This window comes from Anoplolepis gracilipes, chromosome 16, assembly GCF_047496725.1.
Source record: "Anoplolepis gracilipes chromosome 16, ASM4749672v1, whole genome shotgun sequence".
In the NCBI taxonomy this organism is placed as follows: domain Eukaryota; kingdom Metazoa; phylum Arthropoda; class Insecta; order Hymenoptera; family Formicidae; genus Anoplolepis; species Anoplolepis gracilipes.
Window position 1 is genome coordinate 8,231,682 of NC_132985.1, and position 27,874 is coordinate 8,259,555.

At 37.6% G+C, this 27,874-nt stretch overlaps 2 protein-coding genes across 3 annotated transcripts in view; both read left to right on the forward strand.

The window, feature by feature from the left end:
• The window catches only part of LOC140674553 (odorant receptor 4-like), a 154,510-nt gene that overhangs the window by 8,216 nt on the left and 118,420 nt on the right, over positions 1-27,874 (forward strand). The window lies entirely within an intron of this gene.
• LOC140674554 (uncharacterized) lies at positions 4,786-5,448 on the forward strand. Its single transcript, XM_072908166.1, has one exon. It carries the CDS (start codon positions 4,873-4,875, stop codon positions 5,446-5,448), a length of 576 nt encoding a protein of 191 aa, XP_072764267.1. The 5' UTR covers positions 4,786-4,872.

Consider the following 27,874-nt stretch of genomic DNA (forward strand, 5'->3'; position numbering starts at 1 on the left):
ATTTTTTTTCTTAAACAGATCGCTCAGTATTTCTGCGGGTTTCAAAATTTTCGCTAAATATCTTGCATGAGATAAATAATATATAATTGCGGCAATATGACAGCAGCATCCAATTGTGCTTAGCCCATTAGCGCATTCACATGCGTAATGTGTTATTCCAGACATTCCTGTGCTGTTAAGTGTATACCTTAAAAAACACCGGTATTTTGTGCGAGAAACGTGTCGAGACTGAACTTCAACTTTAAGCACATTTTTCTCATTTTTTACGAATTTGATATTGAGTTCTCCGTTTTTATCGATCATTCGACGAAAACTTCCTTTCCAAAGTATTACATCTAAGGACTTATTAGATTTTCCGGAAATGACAGAAAGAGATTTGAAAATATTTTTCACAGGATCTTACCAACTGTCACAATCGGTATCATATTTGGCGGAATTGAATATGGTAAACTTTGGAAACTATAAAAATTAAAAAGTATACATATTATAAGCTAATTGCAGACGTACATATGTGCTATTAAAATCACATTGAACACCCGCAACGCGGAATGGCACTGCACTGTGCTTAAGCCGGAGTGACGCGACGCTTACGATTTTCGTATTTTTAACTATGTTCCACCATTTTAAAAAATTTGAAAGAAATATATGTTATAGTAGACACTTAAGAAAAATTTTCGTAAAAATTTCAAAATGGTACCTCAAAATATCACCCTCAAAAAAAATATTCAAAAATTTTTTTTGGTGTTTTTTTTTGTTAATTAGTTTTATTAGTCTACATAACATATATTTTTTTCATCAAAATCGGTCAAGTGGTTTTCGAGAAAAATACATTTTTTGATTTTACTTTCTCCCTCCATAACTCCTTAAAAAATGAATTTTTAAAAATAATATTTGGTGGAAAGTTTTATCATATTGGTACTAACTTGTGATATTAATGTCAGCTCTGTATGATCAAGGGCAGATTTTACATGCTTACTCCGCTAGGCCCTTTTTTTTATTGTAATCAAGAAAACTAGTGAAAGATAGTACGTATATATATATATATATATATATATATATATATATATTAAAAATATTATTTAAAATTAAAATTTACTTTTTCTTTGTTAGAGTGTCCGTAATCAGGACGAAATAATTCATATTGCTTCTTTTAGCAGAAATCACAAGCGATTGATACGATACTAAATTATTTTAAATATTAAAACACAATTTAGCACTACAAATTGCAGTGTGGAGGTGATTATTGTTGATACTGCAAGTTTTTTCTCCAAGTGCCTACATACAGTTGCTAATTCATAATTACATCATCCCCAAAGATTTTAGTTGAATGCGCTTAAAATTTTCCATGCGCCGAGGTACGACAGCATTTTTTGATGAAATCATACCAGAATATTCTAATAAATGTACGTGAGAAATTATCAAAAAGTAACTCGCAGCTGCATATAATTTGAAACTACAAATTATCCATACGCTGATAAATCTTACTAAAATGTTTAAAATGTACGTGACAAAATTGTCGCAAAATTGTCAATGTTAAATGACTACGTAATTTGAAACCGCAAATCTTCCGAGCGCCGATGTACGGCTGCTAATATTTGAAATATTGCAAATTTTTTTTTGAGATGACGTCATCCTTAGATGACAAATCGCGAAATACGTGATAGAAACGTCTATAAATCGCGATATAATATTCGCTGCAAAGAGGTGCACCTCCATCATTATTTTCGAGTCGTGCATCTTGTTTGGTCTGAAAACATGGCGGAGCAAATTGTGTGGGAGCAATCCACCCTGGTAAATTCGGTGGAGGAGTACATTGCGTGGGAGACGCAATGTGACGAATGTATCGAGTCGTTGGAAAAGCAAAGTTGAATTAAACGACCGCGATTATCAATCGGAATTCGACAATCGCTGATTGCTCGAATCGCGCGACTCGAAGAACTAAAAAATTCGCTACGCAGACGTTTCATACAGGCGGGTGCAAGATACAGTTCGCAAGAAAATGGATTGATTTGGCGAGAGATCGATACGGCATTCAAAGACAGTATCTTGACTGGTGCGGTTATAAATTATAATCACATAGAACCTCGTCAATTTTTGGAAGACGCAAGTGCCATTGTGCTCGAGCACGTGCAAGACGTTATGCAAAACACAACAGTGAAAGTGAATACAGTGTTTAATGGCGAGTTTGTGGCGGGCGATAAGCGCGCCAATAAATCAATCAATACGAGAAACTTTGAACTCTTTCATACATCTGATTTACGCGAGTGGTATTAACGGCGCGTCGTCGAGCCTACTCTTACTTCGCTCGAAGAATTTCAAGAACGCGATAGCGGATGGGCATTATCGCGCATATTAAATTTGACTGTAAATATAAATAAATATAATCCTATACGCGCCGAATGTTGCGTTGCAATTACCACGAAAAATAATAATAAAGCAGTGGTTAACATGCAATCCCAAGACAATGTATGTTTTGCGTGGGCGTTGGTGACTGCTCTGTATCCAGCTGAAGGACACACGGACCGGCAATTGTCGTACCCACATTATACAACAGTACTAAATCTCCAAGATATTGAGTTTCCAGTCACTCTTAATCAAATTAAAAAGTTTAAAATTTATAATGACATTTCAATCAATGTTATATACCATCGAGAACGAAAACATTGTCCCTATTCGCCTTACGGAGCAAAAGAGGAACAAACACGTCAACTTGCTCTACGTGCAAGATGCGCAAGATATCAGACATTTCGCATGAATCAAGAATATGTCTAGGCTCGTGAGTTCGCAACTCAGTAAACACAATGGTCAAAAAGATATTTGCAATCGGTACGTATATTTAATAAAATCACCTAAAAATATTTAAAACAAGGATAAAAAAATTTTAACTTTTATTTTACAGATGCATACACTATTTTCATTTGGACGAGAAACTACAGTCGCATACAGTAGACTGTGGAAAGATGAACGACTGCGCTATCTAATTACCGAGCGATAAGGACAAGTAGCTCGCATTCACCATCTACAATAGGAAGGAGCGACTACCTTTCGTCGTGTACACCAACCTGAAGTGCGTTTTGGCGAAAAAAAAAGAAGAAAATTTTTATCAACATTACCAAGTATTTAGTATCGCTTATTATGTACATTGCTCGTACGATAATTTATTGTTCGCGTATCATTCTCGTCGCGAGGCCAATTGTGTTGCGCGGTTCGCCGACGAACTTAAAAATTTGGCGCAACGTGTAGAAAATATTTTAACAACCAATGTCCCCATGGTAAATTTGACGCAAGATAAATGGAAAGAATTTCGAAGCGCAACTCAGTGTCATATATGTGAGAACCCATTTGTGGAAGACGAAACGCGCTACGCGATCTTTGCCATTTTACCGGACGGTACAGAGGTCCCGCGCATTCAAATTGCAATTTAAATTACAAAGAATCTTTTTGCATTCCTATAGTATTTCACAATTTATCCGGTTATGATTCTCATTTTATAATCGAGGAAATAGCCACAGCGTTCGAAGGGGAAATCGATTTACTTCCAATAACAAAAGAAAAATATATTTTATTTACAAAACATGTTAAAGGTACGAAAGACAAACCGGGAAATCACATTAAATTACGTTTCATAGATTCATATAAATTTCTCACAACAAGTCTTGACAAATTGGTATCTTTTCTGAACAAGGATAAACTCAAAATTTTACAATTGGAATTTAAAAATTTATCTGCCAAAGATTTCAATTTATTAAGAAAAGGCGTCTTCCCGTACGAGTACATTGACTGCGTAGATAAATTGCAAGATGCGTGTTTACCATCGCGAAAATCATTTTACAGCTCCTTGACTGATAACACAGTATCCGAGAGCGATTACGCGCCCGTTGAGACTGTGTGGAAGCGATTCTCATTCGAACGCTAGGCGAATATAGCGATTTATACCTCAAAACTGATGTCTTGTTATTAGCAGACATTTTTGAAAATTTCCGCGAGAGTTGTATCAAGAATTATGGGCTCGACCCCGCGTATTACTATACTCTTCTCGGCTACACGTGGGACGCCATGTTAAAGCATACGAAAATTACACTTGAATTACTCACAGACATTGACATGGTTATATTTATCGAACGAGGTATACGCGGTGGTCTGAGTCAATGTTCCAGCAGGTACGCGCGTGCTAATAACAAGTACATGCAGTCGTATGATTCATCGAAACCATCAAAGTACTTAATGTATTTCGATGTTAATTATTTATACGGATGGGCAATGTACCAACTATTGTTCTATACCGATTTTCAGTGGGTCGATAATGTTTCCAATTTTGATGTATCATCGATCGCGCTCGATTCATTTATAGGCTACATCCTCGAAGTCGACTTCGAGTATCCGTAACATTTTCATAATTCGCACACTGACCTACCGTTTTGTCCGACACATGACGAACCATCTGGAAAGCGTGAGGACAAGCTTCTCGCAACCTTATACGATAAGAAGCGTTACATGATACACTACCACAACCTGCAGTAATATTCACGTCACAGTCTTCGTGTTACAAAAATTCATCGTATATTATCAATTCACTCAATCTCCATGGCTCCGTACTTATATCGAACTCAACACAAAATTTAGAACACTGGCAAAAAATGATTTTGAAAAAAATTTGTACAAACTGATGAATAATGTCGTGTTTGGCAAAACGATGGAAAATGTGCGCAATCGCGTAGATGTTAAACTTTTAACAAAATGGGACGGAAGGTACGGCGCAGAAGCATTGATTGCAAAACCAAATTTTCATAGAAGGAGCGTTTTTCGGAAAATCTAATCGCTGTAGAATTACGTAAACTCGAGGTGAAATTCTATAAACCAATTTATGTGGGTATGTATATTTTCGATATATCCAAAACGTGTTTGTACGAATTTCACCACGATTATATGGTGCCAATGTATCGAAAGAGATGCAAAGTCATGTACATCGACACGAATAGTCTCATATATCACATAGAGTGCAACGATGTGTACAAGAATATGAAACGCGACATCAGCAGATTTGATACGGGCGACTATGCGATAGACAATGCGTACGGTATACCGCTCGTGAATAAAAAGATACCGGGTCTAATGAAGGATAAAAACAACGGTACCGTAATGACCGAATTAGTCGGACTTAGAGCAAAAATGTACATGTTGCGCGTAGATCGTAAGAAGGATACGAAAAAAGTAAAAGGTATCAAGAGTAACGTTGTCGCGAGAACGATAACGTTTGACGATTATACGCGGTGTTTAAACGAAGAGATTGAAATGACGCGTAGTCAATCGTGTATAAGATCAAAAATGCACGAAGTATACACCATTCACGAAACAAAAATTGCTCTAAGTCCGTACGACGACAAGCGGTATATCGTACCTACAACTACTAATACATTACCGTGGGGACATTATAAAATACCATTGTAAATAATTGTAAATATAAATTATATATTCTTTTGTGTAAATTTATGTATATTTTTATTATATTATATGTTTATAATAAATTATTTTAATAAATTATAATAAATTATTTTTATGTATCCAAGAGTTGTGCGATTTATCAAGTCCCAATCATTTCACAAAAACCTCATCTCCTTTTTTACGTATCACCTTTTCTATGAGATACACATCGGGGTTAGCAACGTTATGTAGCTCGTATTCGTATCCTCCGGCTACTGGATTTCCAAGCGAATCTTCGAGTAGATATGTCGCGGGATTAGTTTTCTGTATTTTGACAATTTTAAACACTTCGGTCAAGACCATTTTTGATAAAGGTTACACACCAATTTGGTGTGTAACCTTTAAAGTGCGGTTGAATCGTTCCACGACCGAGGCTTCCATGATGGAATAAGTTGAATAATGATTAATGTTATGTTTCTTCATGAGTTTTTGCACATTTGCATTGTAAAATTCCTTTCCTGTGTTAGTTTGAAAATTTTTCGGACATCTTCCACCATCTCGAATTATTTTTGCGATCGTTTCAGACATTTCGTTTCCGCTCTTACTTTTTAGCGGTATGGCCCACGTATACTTGCTCAGCACATCCATAACAGTGAGTATGTAATTGAAACCTTTGTTGACTTGAGCATAAGGACGCATCTCGACCACGTCCGCCTGCCACAAGTCGTCGTATCCGCGTACTATAACGCGTCTACGCGGAAAATTTCTTCTCGCCGGAGCGTACAATTCTTCCACGAGTTGTCGCTTTTCAGAGTTGTTTTTCTTTTCTTGCATGTTTGATCGTGGCATATTTCATAATAATGCAAAAATTCATGTATCATTCTTTATGTGTCTTTTCCTGAGTCGGATGTAGTTTGCACACGTGTTTGAAGCATTTTCTATATCTCAAGCATCATTATCTGAAGAGTTTGCACGTGCGTTTCGAACCAATAATTGTTTTCTCAATTTCTTTCTGCCGATTCCTCAAAAGTTCAACACTCATTTCAACGTACCGTTTGTTAACAGCGTCGTTATCATCTTCCGGTTGCGCTACACGTCGTATCTTGCGCAACCTTCCGTCAAAGCCGGCGCTAGTCAAATACAGAGTGTTATCTCGCACATAATTTCTTAGTAATCCGTTCCATTCATAGTATGATTTATTCGATGTTCCGAGCAATACTCCAAATTTATTAATTGACATTTCAATACCAGCAATATTGACAGAATGACTAGTATCGTCAACATGCAGTTTAATTTATAATAAGACCTGCCTTGCGAAATTCTTCGATAATTGACAAGATTTCATTGTCATAGGCATTGTTGCCTGCTCGACGCGAAGCTTCCAGCAGTCGCAAACGATCTATTAATTCGTTAGGATCGTTCCAATGCACGTATTCAATTTTATTTTCACTCAGTGTCATAGTGTGATAGGTTTATACCTTTTCCAATTTTTCTTTTGATAAGAGATAATGAAGCGATTATTATATATTTATATTTGTATCCTTTGTTACCCAATACTGGATTACACACATTACTGCCGCGTCTATGCGCGTTTGTCGCCAGTAATATACTTTTATATTTATGCATATCGTCCTCTGTATATACGGCATCGTCGGGAATTCTCTTGAAAATTAATTCGTAGAGACCCGGCGTCCTCGCATATTTTACTCCATCGATGATTATATTATCATTCTTATCCACTTCGAAATGTTTATCGCCGAGCATCATTCCTTCGTTGGAAAATTTAACACCGTATACGTAATCCATCCCGTTATTTTTATCTTGGCTCAAAATTACTTCGATATATCTTTGTCCGAGCGGACTAAGATGTTCTCGCAACATTTTCTTCGGATGTTTGTAATTGACGTTGAACCGACGTCACAATCGGGCGTGGTCTCAAAAATTTCTTCAACGGAAGGAGACGGGATTATTTGAGGTTGTTGTACAGCTTTCATCGGAGTCGATTGTTTTATTCGCTTTGATTAATTTGGTGTAGAAGTTATCAATGATTCGTTTGATCGTTTTCACCCTCCGTTTGATTTTTTTTCATAAGTCAATGAAATGTTTGATCGTTTCTGCTTTATGCTCTCTTGTTCTTCTCCGGGTATACCAAACGGCTCCAGTTTCGACGCATCAGATTTCACATCGATGGTATTCTCAACAATTTGTTTTAGAGGTTCAGTGATTGCTTAAAATGTCTCTCGAAAGCGACGTCTTCCTCAATTTTACTAGTTTTTAAAGCGCGATATTTTTTGCAAATTGATTAGCTTGTTTTTGCAATCTCTCTTGCACTCTTCTCACGTTCATCATTGTTGTTTATCATGATAAATATTTTGTAAACGTTGTTAGACTGATGTGTTGAAAGTGACTGACCACTTTACGGTATCGTAAATTCATTAAATCCTTTTCTATATCGTCCATTGGTCAGCGAGCTGTCTTTATCAATAACTACGAATCCATACTTGTGCTGTCAACATTTCTGACATAATACGTGAAAATCGTCGTATGACATGTCAGTATTTACGTGATCATTGTGCACATGTTTCAGGTTTGTACTATCCTGTTTAAATAAAAAATCAATAGGTTCGCATTGTCGCGTATAAGATACTTGAGTATTTTGACATACGTTTGACAAAGATAAAAACAGTCAACGCTTGAGTGTCGACCCATTGCAAAGTACTTTCTTATCGTATCTTGTTTATCGCACGCCACGTCATCAAAGATAAAAATGGAATTTAGAAGCGCCTCGCTTGGAGGAACTTCATTATTATTAGAGAATGTAAAATAACAAATTTCGTCTATCAGTGTCAATAAATTTTCCAAATATTGATATTTCGGTTGTTGAAGCGATTTTGAGTATACGTACAGGTTCTCAAAGCGAATACCGTATGGACTTTCAATTAGACTTATCAATACATTAGTCTTACCACAATTCGAAGGACCGCAAATAATACCGCGTATAGTAATTGGTAACATGTTTTTATGCTTGCGTATTTCTTTTTCATTAGTCTATTGTCAAAATTTATAACTTTGATTATGATCGTCGCTTGCCGCACAAACCGCATTTTGAGAATGAATCATGGGAGGACTTATTTATAGATGTGCGCCGAATCGAAACCGCTCAATATTAAAAAGGTTTTTTCATGTTGGTTGACATTTGTGATATTCTCGAGCTTACCTCTGAACAGTTGTAATATATATCAAAGATTATTTTATTGAGACAGTTTAGCCGCTACGTGGAACGACTGTGGGACAAACTTCTCGAACATATAAAGGTTAATTCTGAAGTACGACGGTATCGTAGATGTTTGCGACATTATAATTTACTGTGGCAGCAAATACATATCGACGGTCCAGCACCATTTATAAAAGATTGTTACGAATATCAAAGAGAATTATAAGAGGTAGCGGTCTGTTGAATCGTGCGATAAATGTGCTTCCTATCGAATTGCATATTTCTGGATATCAGTTTTGGACCGAGAACTCGTTTAAAAGAACGATTGGCTAGATCGAGGTATCAATCCATTGGACGCCGCTTGTCGCGAGCACGATATAGCTTACTCGCAAAGCAACGACATCAGCGAACGACAAGTTGCGGATCATATACTAGCTGCGAAGGCGCGGGAACGTATTACCGCGAAGAATTCGTCTTTTGATGGAAAGAGCGGCTGCTACAGTTGTTTGTACGGCCATGAAGGCAAAAACGAAATTTGGCATGGGAATGTAGATGAAAAAATCACCGCAAAAGAAACAGACGTTGAAAAAACGAATACTTCCAGTAGCAAAGCATGGTGGTATTTTACCGATTTTATCATTGTTGAAAGTAGTCTGTTTTTTGGTTGGTGGAGCAGCGGGTATCGCAAAGGCGGTAAACAATAGCAAGGCCGCGCAACGCCAGCTTGAAGAAATGCAACGTCACAATCGTGCTATGGAAGATCGTGGATTTTATCTCACTCCGTACAAGCGTAGCCGAAAGTTCTCAACGACTGCTAAGAAAAAAAAACGTTGAAGAAACGTTAAAAATGACTGCGAGTGTAACAACTAACGTACAATTGGAACAACTTGCAAGACGTATGCACATACCTTTCCTTAGAGGCGTTTTCATGAGCAATAATTTACCGATAGGAGGCGTGCGATGAAACGAGAGCAGTATCGTCAATTGGACGACGTTGAGGGCCCCAATATTCATTGGGTAGCATACGCAAAGAGGAGAGATGGTGTTATATATTTTGACAGTTTTGGAAATCTTCGATCGCCCGAGGAGTTGGTGCAATATTTTGGACAGAATGTAAGAAAAATTGAATACAATCGCGCGTCTTATCAAAATTATAATCAGAGTATTTGCGAACAATTGTGTCTACAATTTCTTCAAACGATTAAATTTAAAGTCTAACACTACTGTCGTGACTTATTGTCAGTATTCGACATGTCACTGACACTTACGTTGACTGGCAAAAGAAGCGTTCTTGCTGTAAGTTACTTTCCAGCCATAGATTTGAACAATGACGATTACGAATTTGGTTTAATGGATTTTGAAACTTATCTTACGATACCGAACGTAAATTCCTCTAATAATAAATTTTACTTTGACAACGACGACAAGGAAATTACGATTCCCGAAGGATCGTACGAATTGCATGGTATAAATGAATATCTGACGAGTGCAATTTTACAATTTGATTCCTACAACATTGTTAATAACAATGATGAGAAATATCCAATAGTAATTCGCGCTAGTCATAATACGTTGAAAAGTAAAATTAAATGCGCATACAGAATAAATTGGGAGCGTCCGAAATGGTCACGTTCGGATTGGACACCACCAATCATATCGAGCGATGCTTAAGGTCACCAGCAACGATTAGCCAATCAGAGAGTCCTATTTTGAATTGGCCAATCAGATACGTGGCCATTTTATACTCACTCGAATAAATTTTAATAAGCCCAACAACGTAGGATCGTTGCTGGAATTCTCGAATCGTGTATTGCAGCTGCAGAAATGGTACGAATCGGATGTGCCGATAAATATTATTAACGTAAATATTATTCGTATAGAATGCAGTGTAACCGCTGGTGTATACAGCAATAGCAAGCGCGTACACATAATACATGAATTTTCTCCGAGCGTACCACCGGTATATAAGATATCGGAAACGCCCGCGCAAATCATTTATCTGCCAATCGTCGTGCGAAGCATTTGATTTAACGATACGTGTTGTGGATCAGGAAGGTTGATTGTTCGATTTTCTAGGAGAGGAAATTACCGTACGAATGCACGTACGACGACGTTAAAAATAGTATGCTCGTGTTAAATGAAACGGAGCACGCGAGAGACAATGGCCCGTATTCTGAGCGTACATTTAGTGGCACATTTATAGATCACTTTTAGAGGCGCTGATAAATGTTCTGGTAATACGACTAAAATCCGTCATATTCTCACCGCACATTTATAGCGCCTTTATCTTAGAGGTACATTTTGACTATCATGTCATACTTCATGCGAATTGCTCGTTTATGGCGGCACTGTGATTGGTCATCGCGCGGTCAATTACGCGCCATAAGATAAATTTACAACTTCATTATAAATTTCAAAAGCATCTATTCTATTTCGAAACACTCGCGACTTACGTTCACGTACTGCATTTATTTCCCAAACTTCAATTGCATGATCAATATCTTCCAAAATACATCCATGATTATGTACTTTCGTACTTTTGTATATATTTTTGTATTTATTTTGTACTTTTGTATGTACTTTTCTAGTTTAGTAATATTGTATTAACTTTTCGCAATTTATATACTTCGCTTTACACTCATGCATTATTAAGATAAAGAAAATTTTTAAAGTGCCCAAATATCATAATTATTGTTGTATAAAATCTTTATTAATTGTAAGAAACTTGATATATATCCATTTTATTAACAAAATCAATCATATAACGTTGATAAAATCATTTAATTAAACTTATCAATCGTACCGTAACTGTTACGCACAGAGCGCTTTTATATTGTTAAAATATGCCTCCGACCACATTTAGCGGCGCATCTATCGATATGGCATAAACGTGCTATAAATGTGGCTCAGAATAGGATTTTCACCATAAAATTGCACTTTTAGGCTAAACATGGCGGTCCGCCTCTAAATGCGCTGTTAAATGTGCGCTTAAAATACCGCCACATTTAGCGCGTCATCTAAGGCACATTTAGAGGCACATTTAGCGATAAATGTGAGCTCAGAATACCAATATCTTTACGAGAGACAATACTTTTGCAAGAAGGCGAGCAGTGTCTGGTGACAATAATTAGATGTCTGGTTGCGATAAAAAGAAGCTCAACGCGTTGAATCGTGAATTTATAAAATTATTGGGATTTGTTGTACGAAATAATTGAAAGAATGATTGACATTTTGAACATTGAAAGCGAACCGATCTTTGACGACCGTATAGTAAAGATTGAAACTCATACGTACAATCCATACGCAAATACAACACTTAGATATAGCGACGAGATACGGATACCTGTACAGCATTAAGATTTGTACACGTTACTGTGTGAAAGATTCCTTTACGTGGAGGGAAAATTGACGATAAGGAAAAAGGATAAACTAATGTAGGGATTTGAATCTTTCCGTTGTCTCTGGCGAGATCGATCGTGTATTAATATTATTGGTCGCATGGGACTAATGTGCGAGCGAGGAAAGAAAGAGACCGCGTGCGAGGCAGTCGAGACAAAGCCGCTCCAAAAACAAGACCGTTTACTTTCAATATCAAATCGCGATTTTTGTCGGTCTGATAACTTACCTTTTATACTCTTTTCCTTTTCTTGATTATCTGTAACACCTTTTAATGCTGCATTTTATTTAAAATAAAGACAGTTTATCTTTTTATAACACATAATTTGGGGACTCGTCCGAGATCAGTGAGCGATTGGTAACGGGAGATCGGTGAGAGACGAGATGGAGACGAAATATCAACGAAAAGGTGAAGGTTCGCAAGTGCACAGGGATCGTTGGGAGTGAGGTGCATGGCGGGTTGCTAGACAAGTGACGTACGCACGTAGGTAACGGAAAATTTCGGTGGATCAAGCGTTAACGAGTGCGATCGTGGGTGTGGGTGCGGACCAGAAGACGTGCAGCGTGGTGATTGGCTGAACAATACTTCGCCGGAAAGCTTTGAAATGTATGATCCTAACGATTTTAAAGACTGAACTGAAGGAAAAATTGAGCGCGCGTGGTTTATCGATGACGGGAACCAAAATCAAGCTTATTACTCGCCTAATGGAGAATGATCCGTCGGGATCTTGGATGGCCGGAGGAGATGAGGGTAGCGGACCATACTGACGACGGGGAGGAGCGGACCGACAGATATGAGAGTGGACCGCGGCGACGGGAAATGGACTATATCAGACGAGCAAAGGAGCTCGTCGAACAAGAGCTCGAGTTAGCCCATCGTAAAATTGCGATGCTGCGTGGGACGCGGCGGGAGGATTTTGTGGATCGCGGCGGCGAAGCAAGGATGGCGGTCTTCGGCGATGACCGAAGAGGTGAGATGGCTGAGGTGCCGCAATTGCAAACACGCATGAATCTGACGACGATAGCGGATCTTCTAAGCGAGTACGATGGCGTCGGCGGCAATTTTGACACCTGGGAAAAACAGTTACGATTTCTCAAAGTGACGTATCAATTAGAGGACGATCACGTCAAGGTTATTGATTGGTATGAAACTGAAAAAGAAAACATTGGAGTGGTTTCATTCCAAATTGGAATATTTAACCATCCCAGTTGAAGAACTTCTCAACAAACTAAGAGCAATGTTCCTACGCCGGGAGAGCAAAGGTACGCTACGGAAAAAATTCGAGAATCGCGTGTGGAAAAGGATGAAAGCTTCTATGAATATGTTTATGAGAAGTTAATTATGGGCAATCGTGTCCCAGTCGACCAAGACGAACTGGTCGAACAGATCGTAGATCAGACGGTATCCCGGACGTGGCGTTGCACGATCAAGTGCGCCTACAGGGATTTACGACGACCGATGCGCTTTTAAATGCGTTCGAAAGAGTGAGTTTGCGTGACCACGACGTGCCGAGCTGTGGCCGACGGGACGGACGGAGCGGTGGAGGAGTAAAGAGTGAGCAGTCTCGACGATGTAATGGAGCCATGAGGAGCGACGACAAGGAAAGAAACGCCCGTGACAAGCATTGTTTTAATTGCGGTGCGCGTGAACACATAAGTGCGAACTGCCCTGTAAGGGAACTGGGTGTTAAATGTTTTGAGTGCCGCGGATATGGACACATCGCATCAAAATGTCCGAAAAAAAATATTGAGTCAAGAAAAGCGACGGTTGCGTCTATTTCACGTACGGCTAGTAAAAAATATATAAAAGAAGTAACTATCGGCAATCGGACTATCGCGGCATTGATAGATACCGGTAGTGATATCTCTATGATGCGTGTGAGTGAATACTCATTGTGCGGAGCACCCGGATTACGAGCATCCTGAGTAGAGTTTCGCGGAGTCGGGGATTATCGTGCGACGACGTTGGGATGTTTCGAGACGCGGGCTTTAATGGAAATCTGTATACAATATGTGTGCACGTTGTTCCCAACGCGGTAGTGCAATATAATTTGTTAATTGGCACCGATTTTCTGGATTCGATAGAGGTCAATGCGAGGCGAGGTGTAATCTCCATAAAACCGATATGCGAACAGACGACCGACTGTGAAGAGCGACCGGAAATTTTAGCGATAGATGCAATACAATGTGCGAGCGAAATAGATATTGCGTACGTACACGATGCGGACCATAGACGAGAGATAGCGAATCTGATTGAAAATTATAAACCGAATAAATCGCGGGAAGTCGATGTTAAAATGACGTTAGTTTTAAAAGACGACGAACCGACATATCAAAAAGCAAGACGGTTGTCTCAGGCCGAGAAAGACATTGTAAATACGCAGATCGAGGAATGAGAAGGGCGAGGTATTGTGAGACCTTCGGCTTCTGAGTTCGCGAGCCCTATTGTTCTCGTAAAAAAAAATCGACTCATATAGATTGTGCATTGATTATAGACTGTTAAATAAAACAATAATAAAGGACCGATATCCTTTTCCTTTAATAGAAGACCAACTGGATCAGTTGCAGGGCGCGAAGATTTTCAGCACGCTCGATTTGCAGAATGGTTTTTTTCACGTTCGCATGGACGAAGCAAGTATAAAATATACTTCGTTTGTCGTGCCTGATGGCCAATTCGAGTTTTTGCGGATGCCATTCAGATTGTGCAATTTTTTTCCGTTTTTCAGAGATTTGTTGCCGCGGTGTTTCGAGACTTGACTAGAGAAAAAATCATGTTGGTATATATGGATGATCTAATTGTGATTTCGGACAACGAAAGTAACGGGGTGAAAAATCTTAAAATTGTTTTGAATGCAAGTCGCGCCGGGTTAATAATGAACTGGAAAAAATGCTGTTTTTTGCAGAGGAGGGTAGAATTCTTGGGTCACGTCATCGAAAACAAAACGGTTCGTCCATCCGAGCGGAAAACCAGAGCGGTTATGTGTTTTCCCAAACCGCGGAGCGTGCGCCAGGTTCAAGCGTTCTTGGGCTTAAGCGGATATTTTCGTAAGTTCGTCCCAGGTTACAGTATGATGGCCCGACCTCTGTCAGATTTGTTAGAAGCGGGGGTGCCGTTTTGGTTTGCGGCCGAGAACGAAGCGTTTAGGCGATTAAAAACTGTATTGAGCGAGCGACCGGTGCTGGGCTTGTATCGCGTAGATGTGGAGACCGAGCTTCATACCGATGCGTCAAAATACGGCTATGAAGCAATATTGTTGCAGAAAAATAACGAAGATCAAATGTTACACCCAGTATACTACGCGAGCGGCAAAACGACCCCGATAGAAGAAAAATATACAAGCAATGAATTGGAGGTTCTCGCGATTGTAAGAGCGCTCAAACGGTTCCGCATATACTTGTTAAGCACGCCATTTAAGATCATCACTGATTGTCAGCCGTTTGCTCTACGAAGTGAACGATGGCAAAGAAGGATTTATGCGTCCGAGTGGCTCGATGGGCATTGCTCCTGGAGGAGTTCCAGTACACAGTGAAATATCGCCCTGGGAAGAGTATGAGACATGTCGACGCCCTGAGCCGAAATCCATTACCACATTATCTGACTGTGAGCGAGTGCAGGGGAGGACTAACTGCGCGTTTAAGAAAAGCACAGAGAGAGGACGACGGCTTGAGACGAATCAGCGAGAGGAGACGAACGGCTACATGATTCGAGGGGAAATCTTATACAAAGAAGTGAACGATGATATATGACTGGTAGTTCCTAAAGCGATGCAGATGCAGATAATAAGGAAGATGCACGAACAAGGCCATTTTACAGTCAATAAGACGGAAATATTAACAAAAGCTGACTATTGGATTCCTGATTTGCGCGCCAAGATCGAGAACGTGGTAGCGAATTGCATCATATGCATTTTAGCAGAGCGAAAATAAGAATGCTTCTTGAATCCTATCGAAAAGGGAAGCATGCCGCTTGATACGTACCACATCGATCATCTGGGCCCGTTGTCATCTACAAGAAAAAGTTATGTACATATCCTAGTGGTCATCGATGCGTTCTCCAAATTTACTTAGTTATATGCGACCAAATCAACAAACACGAAGTGATTAATCGCTTAGGGAAACAGTCAGTTGTTTTCGGCAATCCCAGACGAGTCGTGTCGGATAGGGGTTCAGCATTTACTTCGGGGGAGTTCAGGGATTACTGTCAATCGGAGGGCATAAAGCATAGCCTAACAACCACAGGAGTACCGCGATCTAACAGTCAGGTCGAACGAGTAAATCGCATATTGATATCATTATTAACCAAACTACCTGCGCCAAAACACGACGAATGGTATAAATACCTCGATATTGCTTAATCATATTTGAATATGACGCCATACAGAAGTGTTAATATAACACCTTTCCGTATCTTATTTGGAGTTGATCCACGCACTCGCAAAAAATTCGATGTTAAAGAGTTGCTAGAGAGCGAACACATCGCTTTATTTGATAGCGATCGAAAGGAGTTAAGGCTACAAGGAAGAGAGAACATCATTCAGATTCAGAAGGAAAATAAAAGAAACTTCGATAGGAGGAGAAAGGTACCTCTTAATTATTGAGAGGGAGATCTGGTGGCTATTCGACGTACGCAATACGGCCCTGGACTTAAGCTGGCTTCTAAATATCTCGGGCTATATGAGATCGTGAAGGTCCTGCGCAATAACCGCTACACGTTGCGCAAAATTGGTGAGCATGAGGGACCTCTTCAAACATTATCGGCTTTAGACTTCATGAAGCCCTGGATTGATGGTAACGACGACAAAAAAATTTCTGAAATAGCTACCGAAGAAGAAGGATGCGAGCATTCGGGGCGAATGCTGCAACAGGACGGCCGAGTGTAGGGATTTGAATCTTTTCGTTGTCTCCAGCGAGATCGATCGTGTATCAATATTATTGGTCGCGTGGGACTAACGTGCGTGCGAGGAGAGAAGGAGACCACGTGCGAGGCAGTCGAGACAAAGTCACTCTAAAAACAAGACCGTTTACTCTCGATATCAGGTCGCGATTTTTGTCAGTCCGATAACTTACCTTTGTATTCTTTTCTTTTTCTTGATTATCTGTAAGAGAGGGTCACGTTAGCACACATCCCGATAGCACACAACCATACATATTGACCGATGCCTAGGGTAACCAGCACGGTTAGCCAATCAGAAGGTTCTAATGTTCATTGGCCAATTAGCATTGTGCACTATCGGATTCCGTCTATCTGTAACACCTTTTAATGCTGCATTTTATTTAAAATAAAGACAGTTTATCTTTTTAGACCACACTAATGATATTGGGAAATAATTGCATTGCATTCATGTTTGATAAACTTCGGTATAAACTCAACGGTGTGAAAATTGATCGCAACAAAAACGTTGGAATAACTTGCACGATTAAAAACTACATCTCCTTAACACACGAGAGAAATAAAATCTTGCACAATGCTGCGTGGAATATAGTTGCAAATAATGGCGGCGAAGGTTACTTCAATTTTTGCGTGCCGCTCAACATGCTGGGATTTTGCAAGGATTATAAGCGTGTTGTGATTAACGCTCGTCACGAATTGATTCTAATACGTTCGCGCAACGACAACAATTGTTTATTTGGAACTCATGCGGCTGAAGCTGAGATTGAATTATTCAAGATACAATGGCGTATGCCTCACGTAATATTGAACGAAATTAATAAACTGTCCTTGCTACGAGCGTTGGAGAGCGGTAGATACTTGAACATGAGTTTCCGCTCGTAGGATCTAAACAAATTTCTTTTGCTACACAGTACGACCAAGCATTCGTGGATTGTGAAAGTTGCTTCTCAGCTGGAGAAACCGCGATACGTAATCTTTGCACTACAGACTGATAGAAAAAATGTAGAATCGAAAGATATTACCAAATTCGATGACTGCAAATTGGCTAACGTTAAACTCTGAATTTTACTCTATCTAAACTTTGAATTTTATCCGTATAATTTGAATTTGGATTTTGATAAAAAGAGATACGTTATTTTATTCGACATATATTCGCGTTTTCGTAAATCTTATTACGAATGCAATAATGATAATGCATTATTTACCATGGCAAAATTTCTAGAGTGCGGTTCTCTCACGGTAATTGCTACCGTGGACGTAAGAATAGAATTTGAATGTAAGCAAGACGTACCCGCAAATACTATCGCATATTGCCTCATCTTGCACAATCGCATTGTTGAATATTACCCGTTGACAAATGTTGTCCGTAAAATTACATGAATCAGGAATAATCCCCTCCAATGTTAACACATTATAAAACTTGCGATACTCGATGATTGACATCAGTCGTCCGTCGTAGTTCTCGTCAATATCTTTTCATTATGGTTGTGCCAACGTTGGTGGATCTGCAAAAATTTATTATTGGAGGAAAATTTATTGTGAAAGAAATTGTGATTCTGACAAAAGGATCTGTACTCTCTCATTATATTTTTACGAGTTTTACATCATTCCGTTTACTCACGAGATCTGAGAGATCTCAAGTTGCATAGTTGATTGGAAAACATCACAATCTGCAATTGGAAGATGGAAACATTCCATACTACATGGCCAAACGTTTAATCACTGATGTCGTGGCGTCGAAAGATGCATCTTCTCGAGTGTACGTTAAGGGACATGAAAAACGAGAATGGTTGGCAAATTTACTGGAAGATGATGCGAGAATCGGCCTTATTATTGAGATATTGGATAACGACTACGAAAGACGTTTCTTCTTTAGATGCTACTCTGCGCTGCGATAAACATGTAAGAAATTGTGCTTTGTAAAATGTATTTAAAATATTCAATTGGTGGTCGAATCATTATCATAAAAGTTCGATCAATCTATATTTATAGTAAACTATTGTTAAAATACATGTGTGTTATTATTTTTTTCTCCTCTCCTTGTAGCATATTACAGTATGTGATGCATTTTTTTGTTAGCCTGCATTTTTAGCAGACAATAAACGTGGAATATTTAACATCTTTAAACATGTAGTTGATTTATCGATCAATAACCGATCATGGTTCGTTTTTATGTTGATCGAGGTTCGTTTGATGTTCATCGACGTTTGTTTGATGTGTTATCTCCAGACTCGGAAAAAGAATGAGCTAACGGAAGAACGGAACTTACCCTTGTCGAAACACGTAAAATCTTAACGCTCTCGACTCGAACGAACTGTGCAAGGCCGGACCTGGTCAAAGACCTCGAGGATCTCTTTTACTGGATCAGTAGGCCGTTCGTTCGGTGATCCCTTTTTGGTAAGGGAATTTAATCCCTGTTACGCGAAACGAGACCTTGTGCGATCTGGGAGTCAGGGAATGTGTTTTGAAAAAGTTAATACATTTGATTAAAAAATTAAAATTTTAATTTTATGCATTTATTAATAAAAACGAAAATATAGATATATAAGATTTAAAAACTTATTAACATTACCATTAGATTAATTTAGCTTATTAATGGATTGAGTGTGTGTGTGTTTGTGTGGTGAGTGTATGGAAGTTCGTGGGTGTTACATTAATTCGGAAGGACGTCAGTCAGATAAATTGGAAGTGGAGGAAAAAAAAGGACTTATTACCTGACTGGTATTTATACAATAATACTTAAAATTTTAAGGGAAAGGGCAGGGAAGGAATTATAATTCCTGAAAAGTAATTGTGGAAGGGGGAAATTTCTTCCAGAGAGCCTCTATTGGAACGGCGAGGGATATCTATACCCAGGGAGGAACCACGAGATAACGGATCCCGCAGGGTTGGATGTAAGGACGGAATACAGGGTTTGTAAGTCGACAGGGCCAGGCTCGATTGTATACGAGCCGTCTGGAAGGTGATGTCGGATCTCTGGGAGGTTATTGATTAAATATTGAAGAGGATCCAGAGGCAGGGAACGAGGAGGTTCTTGGTGTTTGGAATTATTGGGTTGTTCCCTTTCAGTGGAATTTGCATTTTCTTTCTCGAGATCGACGACGACCTCGGCAACCTCACGAAAGGTCTCCCAAATTTTATCTGATTCTTTTTGAGAATCAGGTAAATTTTGGGGGAAGATGAGGTGAATCGCTCAAGGTGATGGTGGAAGCTGATGAGGGTGGTCGTGAAGGGGGTTCAGAGATAGAGGGAATTTCGTTGGAAGGGGCCGGTAAATCGAAAGGAGATGGGGAGAGTTGTTCGTGAGAGGGCGATACTATGGGGTGTGAAGGGGAAGGGGGATCGATGGTGGTACGAGGAGAAGGATCAGGTGAGCGGGATGATTCCGGCTTTCTTGAAGGAGGAAGAAGAGGAAGAATGTTTATTGAAATAGGAGGGGAGGTTTCATTGTTAGTTTGTGAGTTTGTTTGCTTAGCTATAAGTGAATTAAATAACTACATTTATTTTTGAAAAATCTACTATGAGATTTTTATCTGCTAAAACCCTGGCCGCGACTCTGACTGTACGATGGTTACGGCACCGTTTCTTTACTTTGGTGCTCGACTTAATTTTCTTGAGGGTGGCAGGATCCACTAAGAACCCTCGAGGAAACGTTAATACTTTATTTTTATTTGGGGAAACGGTTCTTGGTTAATTTGTATTACAAAACTAGTAAGAGTACGAGAAAAATAAGAATAAAATGATATGGAATACTATCGATAATAAGTGCAATAGTATTAAAATAAATAAAAAATTGACAATAATATTAAAATAATAGGTCTTCAATTGGTTGTAGTCACAGTACGACTGTAGAAATTAACAAGGTTTTATTATCGGTATTAAGAGGAACGAGAATGGGATATAAGTTCCCTTAACTATATTTAATAACCTGAGTGTGAACCCTGGTACACATAAATACAGATATGAAGAGGAAAATAGAATTACTTTTAAATGAATTTAGTAACCTGGCGTGTGGATGTCGGTACACATAAAACCAAAGATAAAGAGAGAAATAAGAGCTTACTTTTAACTGTAGTCAGTAACCTAACCGGACATGTGAATATCGGTACACGTAAATACGGTAGTAAAGAGAGAAATAAAAAGATTACCTTTAATTGTACTCAGTAACCTGACGTGTGAATATCGGTACACGTAAATACAGCGGTAAAGAGAGAAATAAAAAGATTACCTTTAACTGTACTCAGTAACCGGACGTGTAAATATCGGTACACGTAAATACAGTGGTAAAGAAAGGAATAAAAAGATTACTTTTAATTGTATTCAGTAACCAGACGTGTGAATATCGGTACACGTAAATACAGTGGTAAAAAGAGAAATAAAATGAGAGTGAGATAAGGAGAGGAGGAGAGGACAGACCAACAAAAATTGCAATATTGATACTTAAATTATTTACTGATAGGCCAAGAACTGTTTCAATGATTTTTAGTCTGAGAGGGGTAACAATCAAATAAAATTATCTGCTAGAGACTCACTACTTATTGCGTACGTCGGTGATTTTGTTTTGAAGAGGACCTTGGCAGCGGATCTCGTGATGTCGGTTTAAATTTGACAGCAATCTTATGTCTATCCCTTTGCGTTGGATGACACGATCACTTGAAACGTTTAACACTCAATACTGTCTTGAAATTTTAATTCACCTTCAACCATTTCACAGAGAGTCTGCGTTAAATATCAGCCAAAGCACACGTCGCGGAATCGAAAATATTAATACTCGAAGGTGTTAACACTCGAATAATTAACAACGAAGATAGAGTAATTAATTCCGCGTCTCGAAGCCGAGGTTGAAGAAAATAATTAGTACCGTAGACGAGAGATAGAACCATAGTAGTGATCGCGGCGCATTTCTTCGCATTAAATATTAGAATTCGTACCTCCTCTCTATTGGGCAATTGGACGAATTAGAATTTTAATTAACGCCCCCATATGCTTAGGTGGTGTTTCTTTCGACTTCGAGTCTCAGAAATTTCTTCTCTATTGGTTCAAGAGATTTTTTCGTTTGGCCAATGAGGAGTTTGGTACCGTCAGAGTCGCTTATCACTATTTAGAAATTTATTATAAACAGCTGTCACTTTAGGTGGTCCGTCAGCCGAGCTCTCTTATCGAATACTTCTTAAATTTTCGTCGCCGTTTCAAATTTATGATTGCAGTTCTAAACAACTGTTTCGAGTTACGGTGACTCTGTTTTATTTAAAATTCTTTTAGAGTTTAGAGAGCCGTTCAAGTGTTTATGCTCTATTTGATTTCTAAGATTTCTTTGGTTGTCTTATTTAGAGTTAGTCTCGCCTTACGGAGGTTTGTTAAAAATTTTATCGTCCACGTAACGTAATATTCGTGGAGTGTGACTAAAGTGATAGCTCTCACGGTTTGATATTTCGCTGTAGAGCGTTCTTAGAATCACTATCTCTAAATGTTTATGCATTCCTTTCGAAAAGAAAGAATCGTGAAGTCTACAGGACGTAACAATGTACGATAGTGGTTCAAACATGGTTGGATCGATGTTCATCCTGGTTCGAAAGATGTTTGCTTGCTATTTATTTGATGTTGATTGACGTTCGTTTGATGTACGATAGTGGTTCAAACATGGTTGAATCGATGTTCATCGTGGTTCGATAGATGTTTGTTTGATGTTGATCGATGTTCGTTTAATGTTGATCGACATTTGTTTAATGTACAATAGTGGTTCAAACATGGTTAGATCGATCTGTAGCAAGTATTATATATCTTATCCATGTATACATCCGTGATGAATATTACATTTCAGTTCGTGATGCAGATGCATCTGATATTATATTTTAATTCATGATATTAAGATGTTTATTTGATGTATGATAGGGCTCAAACATGGTTGGATCGATGTTCATCGCAGTTCGATAGATGTTTGTTTGATGTTAATCGACGTTTGTTTGATGTACGATAGTGGTTCAAACATGATTGGATCAATGTTTCAATCGATGTTGATCAATGTTCAATACATATCTGTTTGATGTTTATTTGATTATGTCGTAATTTAATAATCGTTTTATTATAATTATCTGTATGAATGCGTGTGAAACGACAGTTGTCTTTTCACACGCCAGCTTTTAATTTTTTTATCAGCTGTGAAGAGTAAGCATTCGTATTAACTCTTATGTCATGCACATCTCCTACTCTTTTTTACCGAGCCGTTACCTAACTCCCATTGGAGCTGTTATAAAATGGTCGAGTGACGTGGATTCATTTAAATGAAAAATAAAACAAAAATGTCAAAAATGATGTCTTTTATGGATACGATTTTCGAGAAGCGATATGTCGCTTAGAACTTCTCCGGGCGAAGAATTTGGCCCGCGCTCTATTTCGAGCGTTACTGGACGTCCTATTCAGCGATGTAAATAGTTTTTATTATATTTATAATATATTTATACGCTTTTATCTTTCATAGCATTACCAATGTAGTCGCCACCGCACCCCATTCGACGATGTAAGTAGTTTTTATTATATTTATAATATTTTTATACGCTTTTATCTTTTATTTATAATATATGTATACGCTTTTATCATTCATAATATTACCAATGTAATCACCACCAATGAGGTGCGCTGGGTGCGGGCCTACCGCCGGAAGTGTGAAGAATGGGAAGATTTGTAGGGCGAAAGAGTTAGTGCTCGCACTATAGCCAAGGTGTATCCTTACATGTGGAGATATATATATATGTTTATCCTAAATACCTAACCTAACCTCCGTAGATTATTCGGGGAGAAGCCCTATTGTCAGTATCTCTATATAATATATGCGAACTTTTAATATATATATTTTTAAGATGCTAATAAAATTATTTTTTTCTGTTATAGAAGCAGTTCTCGCGCTAAAAACCGATTTTATATTTTATATTATATATTTTATATTATATTATATATTATATTATATATTATATTACATATTATATTATATATTATATTATATAATATATATATAGATATATATATATATATATATATATATATATATATATATATACAGGGTCTCCAATAATTCGCGAACCACCCGTCAGGTGCAGGTAGAGTAGGTTAAACTGACAATGAGTATAAAAGTTATCTACCATTTTGCAATTTTCGCAATAGCTAATGAAATATTAATTATAAGAGATCAGCCAATTGGCGCCCGGCAGAAACGCGCGGCACGAAGAAGCCTCCCACTGTTACTTGATACTAAGCGCGCCGACGAAGCGATGGGAGGAACGCTCTGCATTGACAACTATGTGTGTGACTCTCAGACTCAGTTTAACATACTATACCTGTACCTGACGGGTAGTTCGCGAATTATGAGACATCCTGTATATACACCCACTTTTTGAATAAAAATTTATGTTAAACATGTATATTGCTTGCGCCTCATTCATCTATCCTATCCTTATTCCATCATATATTATATGTATAATTAATAATAAGTTATTATTTAATATATAAAAAAATTGCTACTAAAATGAATATAAAAATTTATTTTCTCGCGTGCGCCTTTAACTTTCATCTTAACGCACCTTCGCTATCCTTTCCCTCTTTCTTTCTCTCACCATCTTACCGTCATGCCGTATTGTGCTCTTTCTAGTTTTTATATTTAGGTTTTGACAGCAGTCAGGAATAAAAAGAGAGAGAGAATGAAATAATGAAGAGTGAGTGAGAGAGAAGTTTAGATGGCGTTACTGGATCAACTCCCTTATTTCGCGCATGCGCAGTCCATTTTGGCCAACACAAAATCGGGAGAGTTGTGCTACTGTATATACTGTGGCCATGCAAAATGCATATAGCGCTCTCCTTATTCTATCCTATGCCATATGTCTATCGCGTTGCGAACGCCTATTGCGTCGTCTCTGTCTACCGCGTTATAAACGCCTATCGCGCCGTCTCTCTACCGCGTTGCGAACGCCTATCGCGCTATTTCTCTCTATCCCTCTCCCTACTCGCGGACTCATCGGTTACGCCACGGATCTCTCTCTTCACTCCGCAGACCCCTCGCCTACTGGTTGCGTTGCGGATCTCTACCCCTCTCCACAGACCCCTCCCTTAGCGGCTGCACCGCGGTCCCGCGTGACGTCATCTCCCGCGCCCGCGGTTCCCGCTTGCCCCGCACCCCCCTCGAAGACTGCGGATTGAATCCCCCTTATACACCTACATATGTGTGATAAATTTTTATCTGTTCTTATATTACTTAACATAAAATACATACATTATTTATCACTTTTTATCAATATAGATATTTTATCAATATGATCTATTCTTTCATCGAAATTAATTGCAATTTATCATTTTTTGATTCGTAAATAATCAGTATATTGTGTAATATGTTTGATAAGTGCTCTATATCTATTTATATTTTTTAATATAAATTATCCTTAAGAAAAAGGGTCTTCCCTCCTATAATCTTGACCTTGATATCTTATTATGGTCATGAATAACTTTCAGAAAGTGTCGATTGTTGTTCATTAAAAGTTATAAACAAAAGAATTTTATGAATTTTTATGAATTATATGTAATTTTCTGACACTATGTATATAAAAATAAATAAAAATGATAAAACTTGAGGATTTGCAAACTTAAGGAATGAAATACTAAGATTGACAATACAGGAAGTTTTAATGTAAAATCTCGAATTCCGTGGAACTTCTGAAACCTAATACTAAACCTCGTTTTGTGTAATAAATTAAAAACGTATGTGAGTATATCATAGATTACTAAAGTTACTAAAGTTATTACCAAAAAAAGTTTCGGATAATAAGATGTACATTTTTAATAACGCGAAGCAAAGTCTATTTCACGCCTTGGATACGAGTTAGTTTTCTTCGAGATAGATGTGCAGGAGAAGAGACGGAACCTTCCCTGCCCACAAATTTAATTTATCATGTTTAAATAAATAGATCTGTTAAGAGTGTGCTTCATAAAATGACATGGTATCAGAAAATCATGTCCTATTTTATCAAACGTTTTGTTTATCATTTTTAATAAACAATGACTGACAGCTAACACCTTTTGGAAGTTATTATATCAGGGTCACGACTTTGACAACATATGTCAAGGTCAAAGTATATATAGGAGGGGATGTCTGAGCCAGTGCTACCTTCAACTACATACACCTCTGTTACTTGAATTACTTTCATGCTTAATTTCTACTGCATTTCTGCCATCAGTGTCTGATATAATAGATCGTGGTACATTTGCTACGTTATCACGATGTAATAGCAAATAATACTCAATTTTTGTTTTATTTCCACTATATGCTATATTAATAAACAATATTAGTATAAACTAAACTTAATAAGGACGCAATACAAACGAAACCTGTTACAGGTACGGAATCTGATGTAAAGTCATAATTAAATTTGCTTGTATACTACTAGCATACTAATTATACTAAATTATATATAGTATAATTAAATTTGCTTGCATACTATTGGCATACTATTATACTAACATTTTGCTATCTAAAAACATAACAATTTTAAATCTTAAAGAAGATGTACTCTAATTTTTTTTTATTTATTTGAGAATTACTATTTAACTATTTAATTTGACAACTTATTTACTTTTGCATGTTTAAGTATGGACAGTTGTACGCAATAAAAAATATCAGGAATTTTAAAATATATTTTAAAATAAATTTTTATTAAATTTTTTTACGTATAAAGGAAAAAAATTATACTTTAAAAACAAGAATAAAAAATTTGTCTTTAGAAATTAAAAAAAGTATACATATAAGTATTACTATACACTACAGAAAATAATTAAATTTATTAATAAAGATAAGAAAATACTTTTAATTTTACCTTTTAAGTTTTATAACTAAAAAACATAATAAGCCTGACAACAATAAATAGTATGATATTGATATCAGTACTTTCTAGTCATTCAAATAAAATATAATGATTATGGTTACTATACACTCAAAAAAATAATCTTGCAACCTCAACAAACATTTTCTAGGTGTAAAAAATTAACTGAAACAGATAAATTATTAACAAATATTGCATATATTTTGCACTTAATCAATTTCAATGACGGAAACAGAATTTATACTTGTACTATTAGTGTAATTTAGACAGAAAATTTTTCTGTGGTGTCTTCTTTAAGGCCTATTGTCAAGGACAATTATATTTGTGATTAATATTTGGCAATGGGATCTAAATTTTCTAGAGGTATTGCTTTATTGCTAGAATATTACTGCTATAAATTCTATACGTGACAAACAATATTCTAATAGATACAAAAAGTAGCAATAAATTTTAATTGAGACATCTAGAAATCTATCTACATTAGCGAAATATTTTTTTAGTGTAATTATCGATAAATCGTGCTGCAGTAATTTGAGAAATTATGTCTACTTTTTCATGTTACTACCCAGTCAATTTAGTTTGTTTGAACTTTGTTAAATATGTGCTACAAAAGTTTCAGCAGAAAAGCTAAAAATTTAATAGAGTTTGTTAATTTTGATTAGGTAAATTGTAAACAGAACTATAACAGAACTGACTAATATAATCTAATAGCAGTTAGCAGAAACTGAGAATCTACAATCATCCGCAACTTTGACTCGGTTTTTGCTCCAATTTATCATCAGATTATGTGTACGTGCAGACAAAACAGCCAGATCGGGAAATCAGAATCTTTACATATCACGAAAACTTACTAACACAGACGTAGCGTGTGTGCGTGTAGTTGGCATCGGCAAGCTAGCTCCTATACATATATACGCTACGTTTGTGTTAGTAATGTTCCGTGATAAGTGATGGGGGTTCTAATTTCCCAGAATTTGGCAGCTCTGCATACAGATTTTGTTCGATTTTTTCCATTAATCTCTAACGTTTTGTAAATCACCTTTGTTGACAAATCGCAAGTTTAATGTGGACAATTGATGTCAATTTGCTGAC

Coding starts and splice junctions, on each gene's coding strand:
- LOC140674554 (XM_072908166.1), top strand. CDS start 4,873: ATGTATATTTTCGATATATCCAAAACGTGTTTGTACGAATTTCACCAC.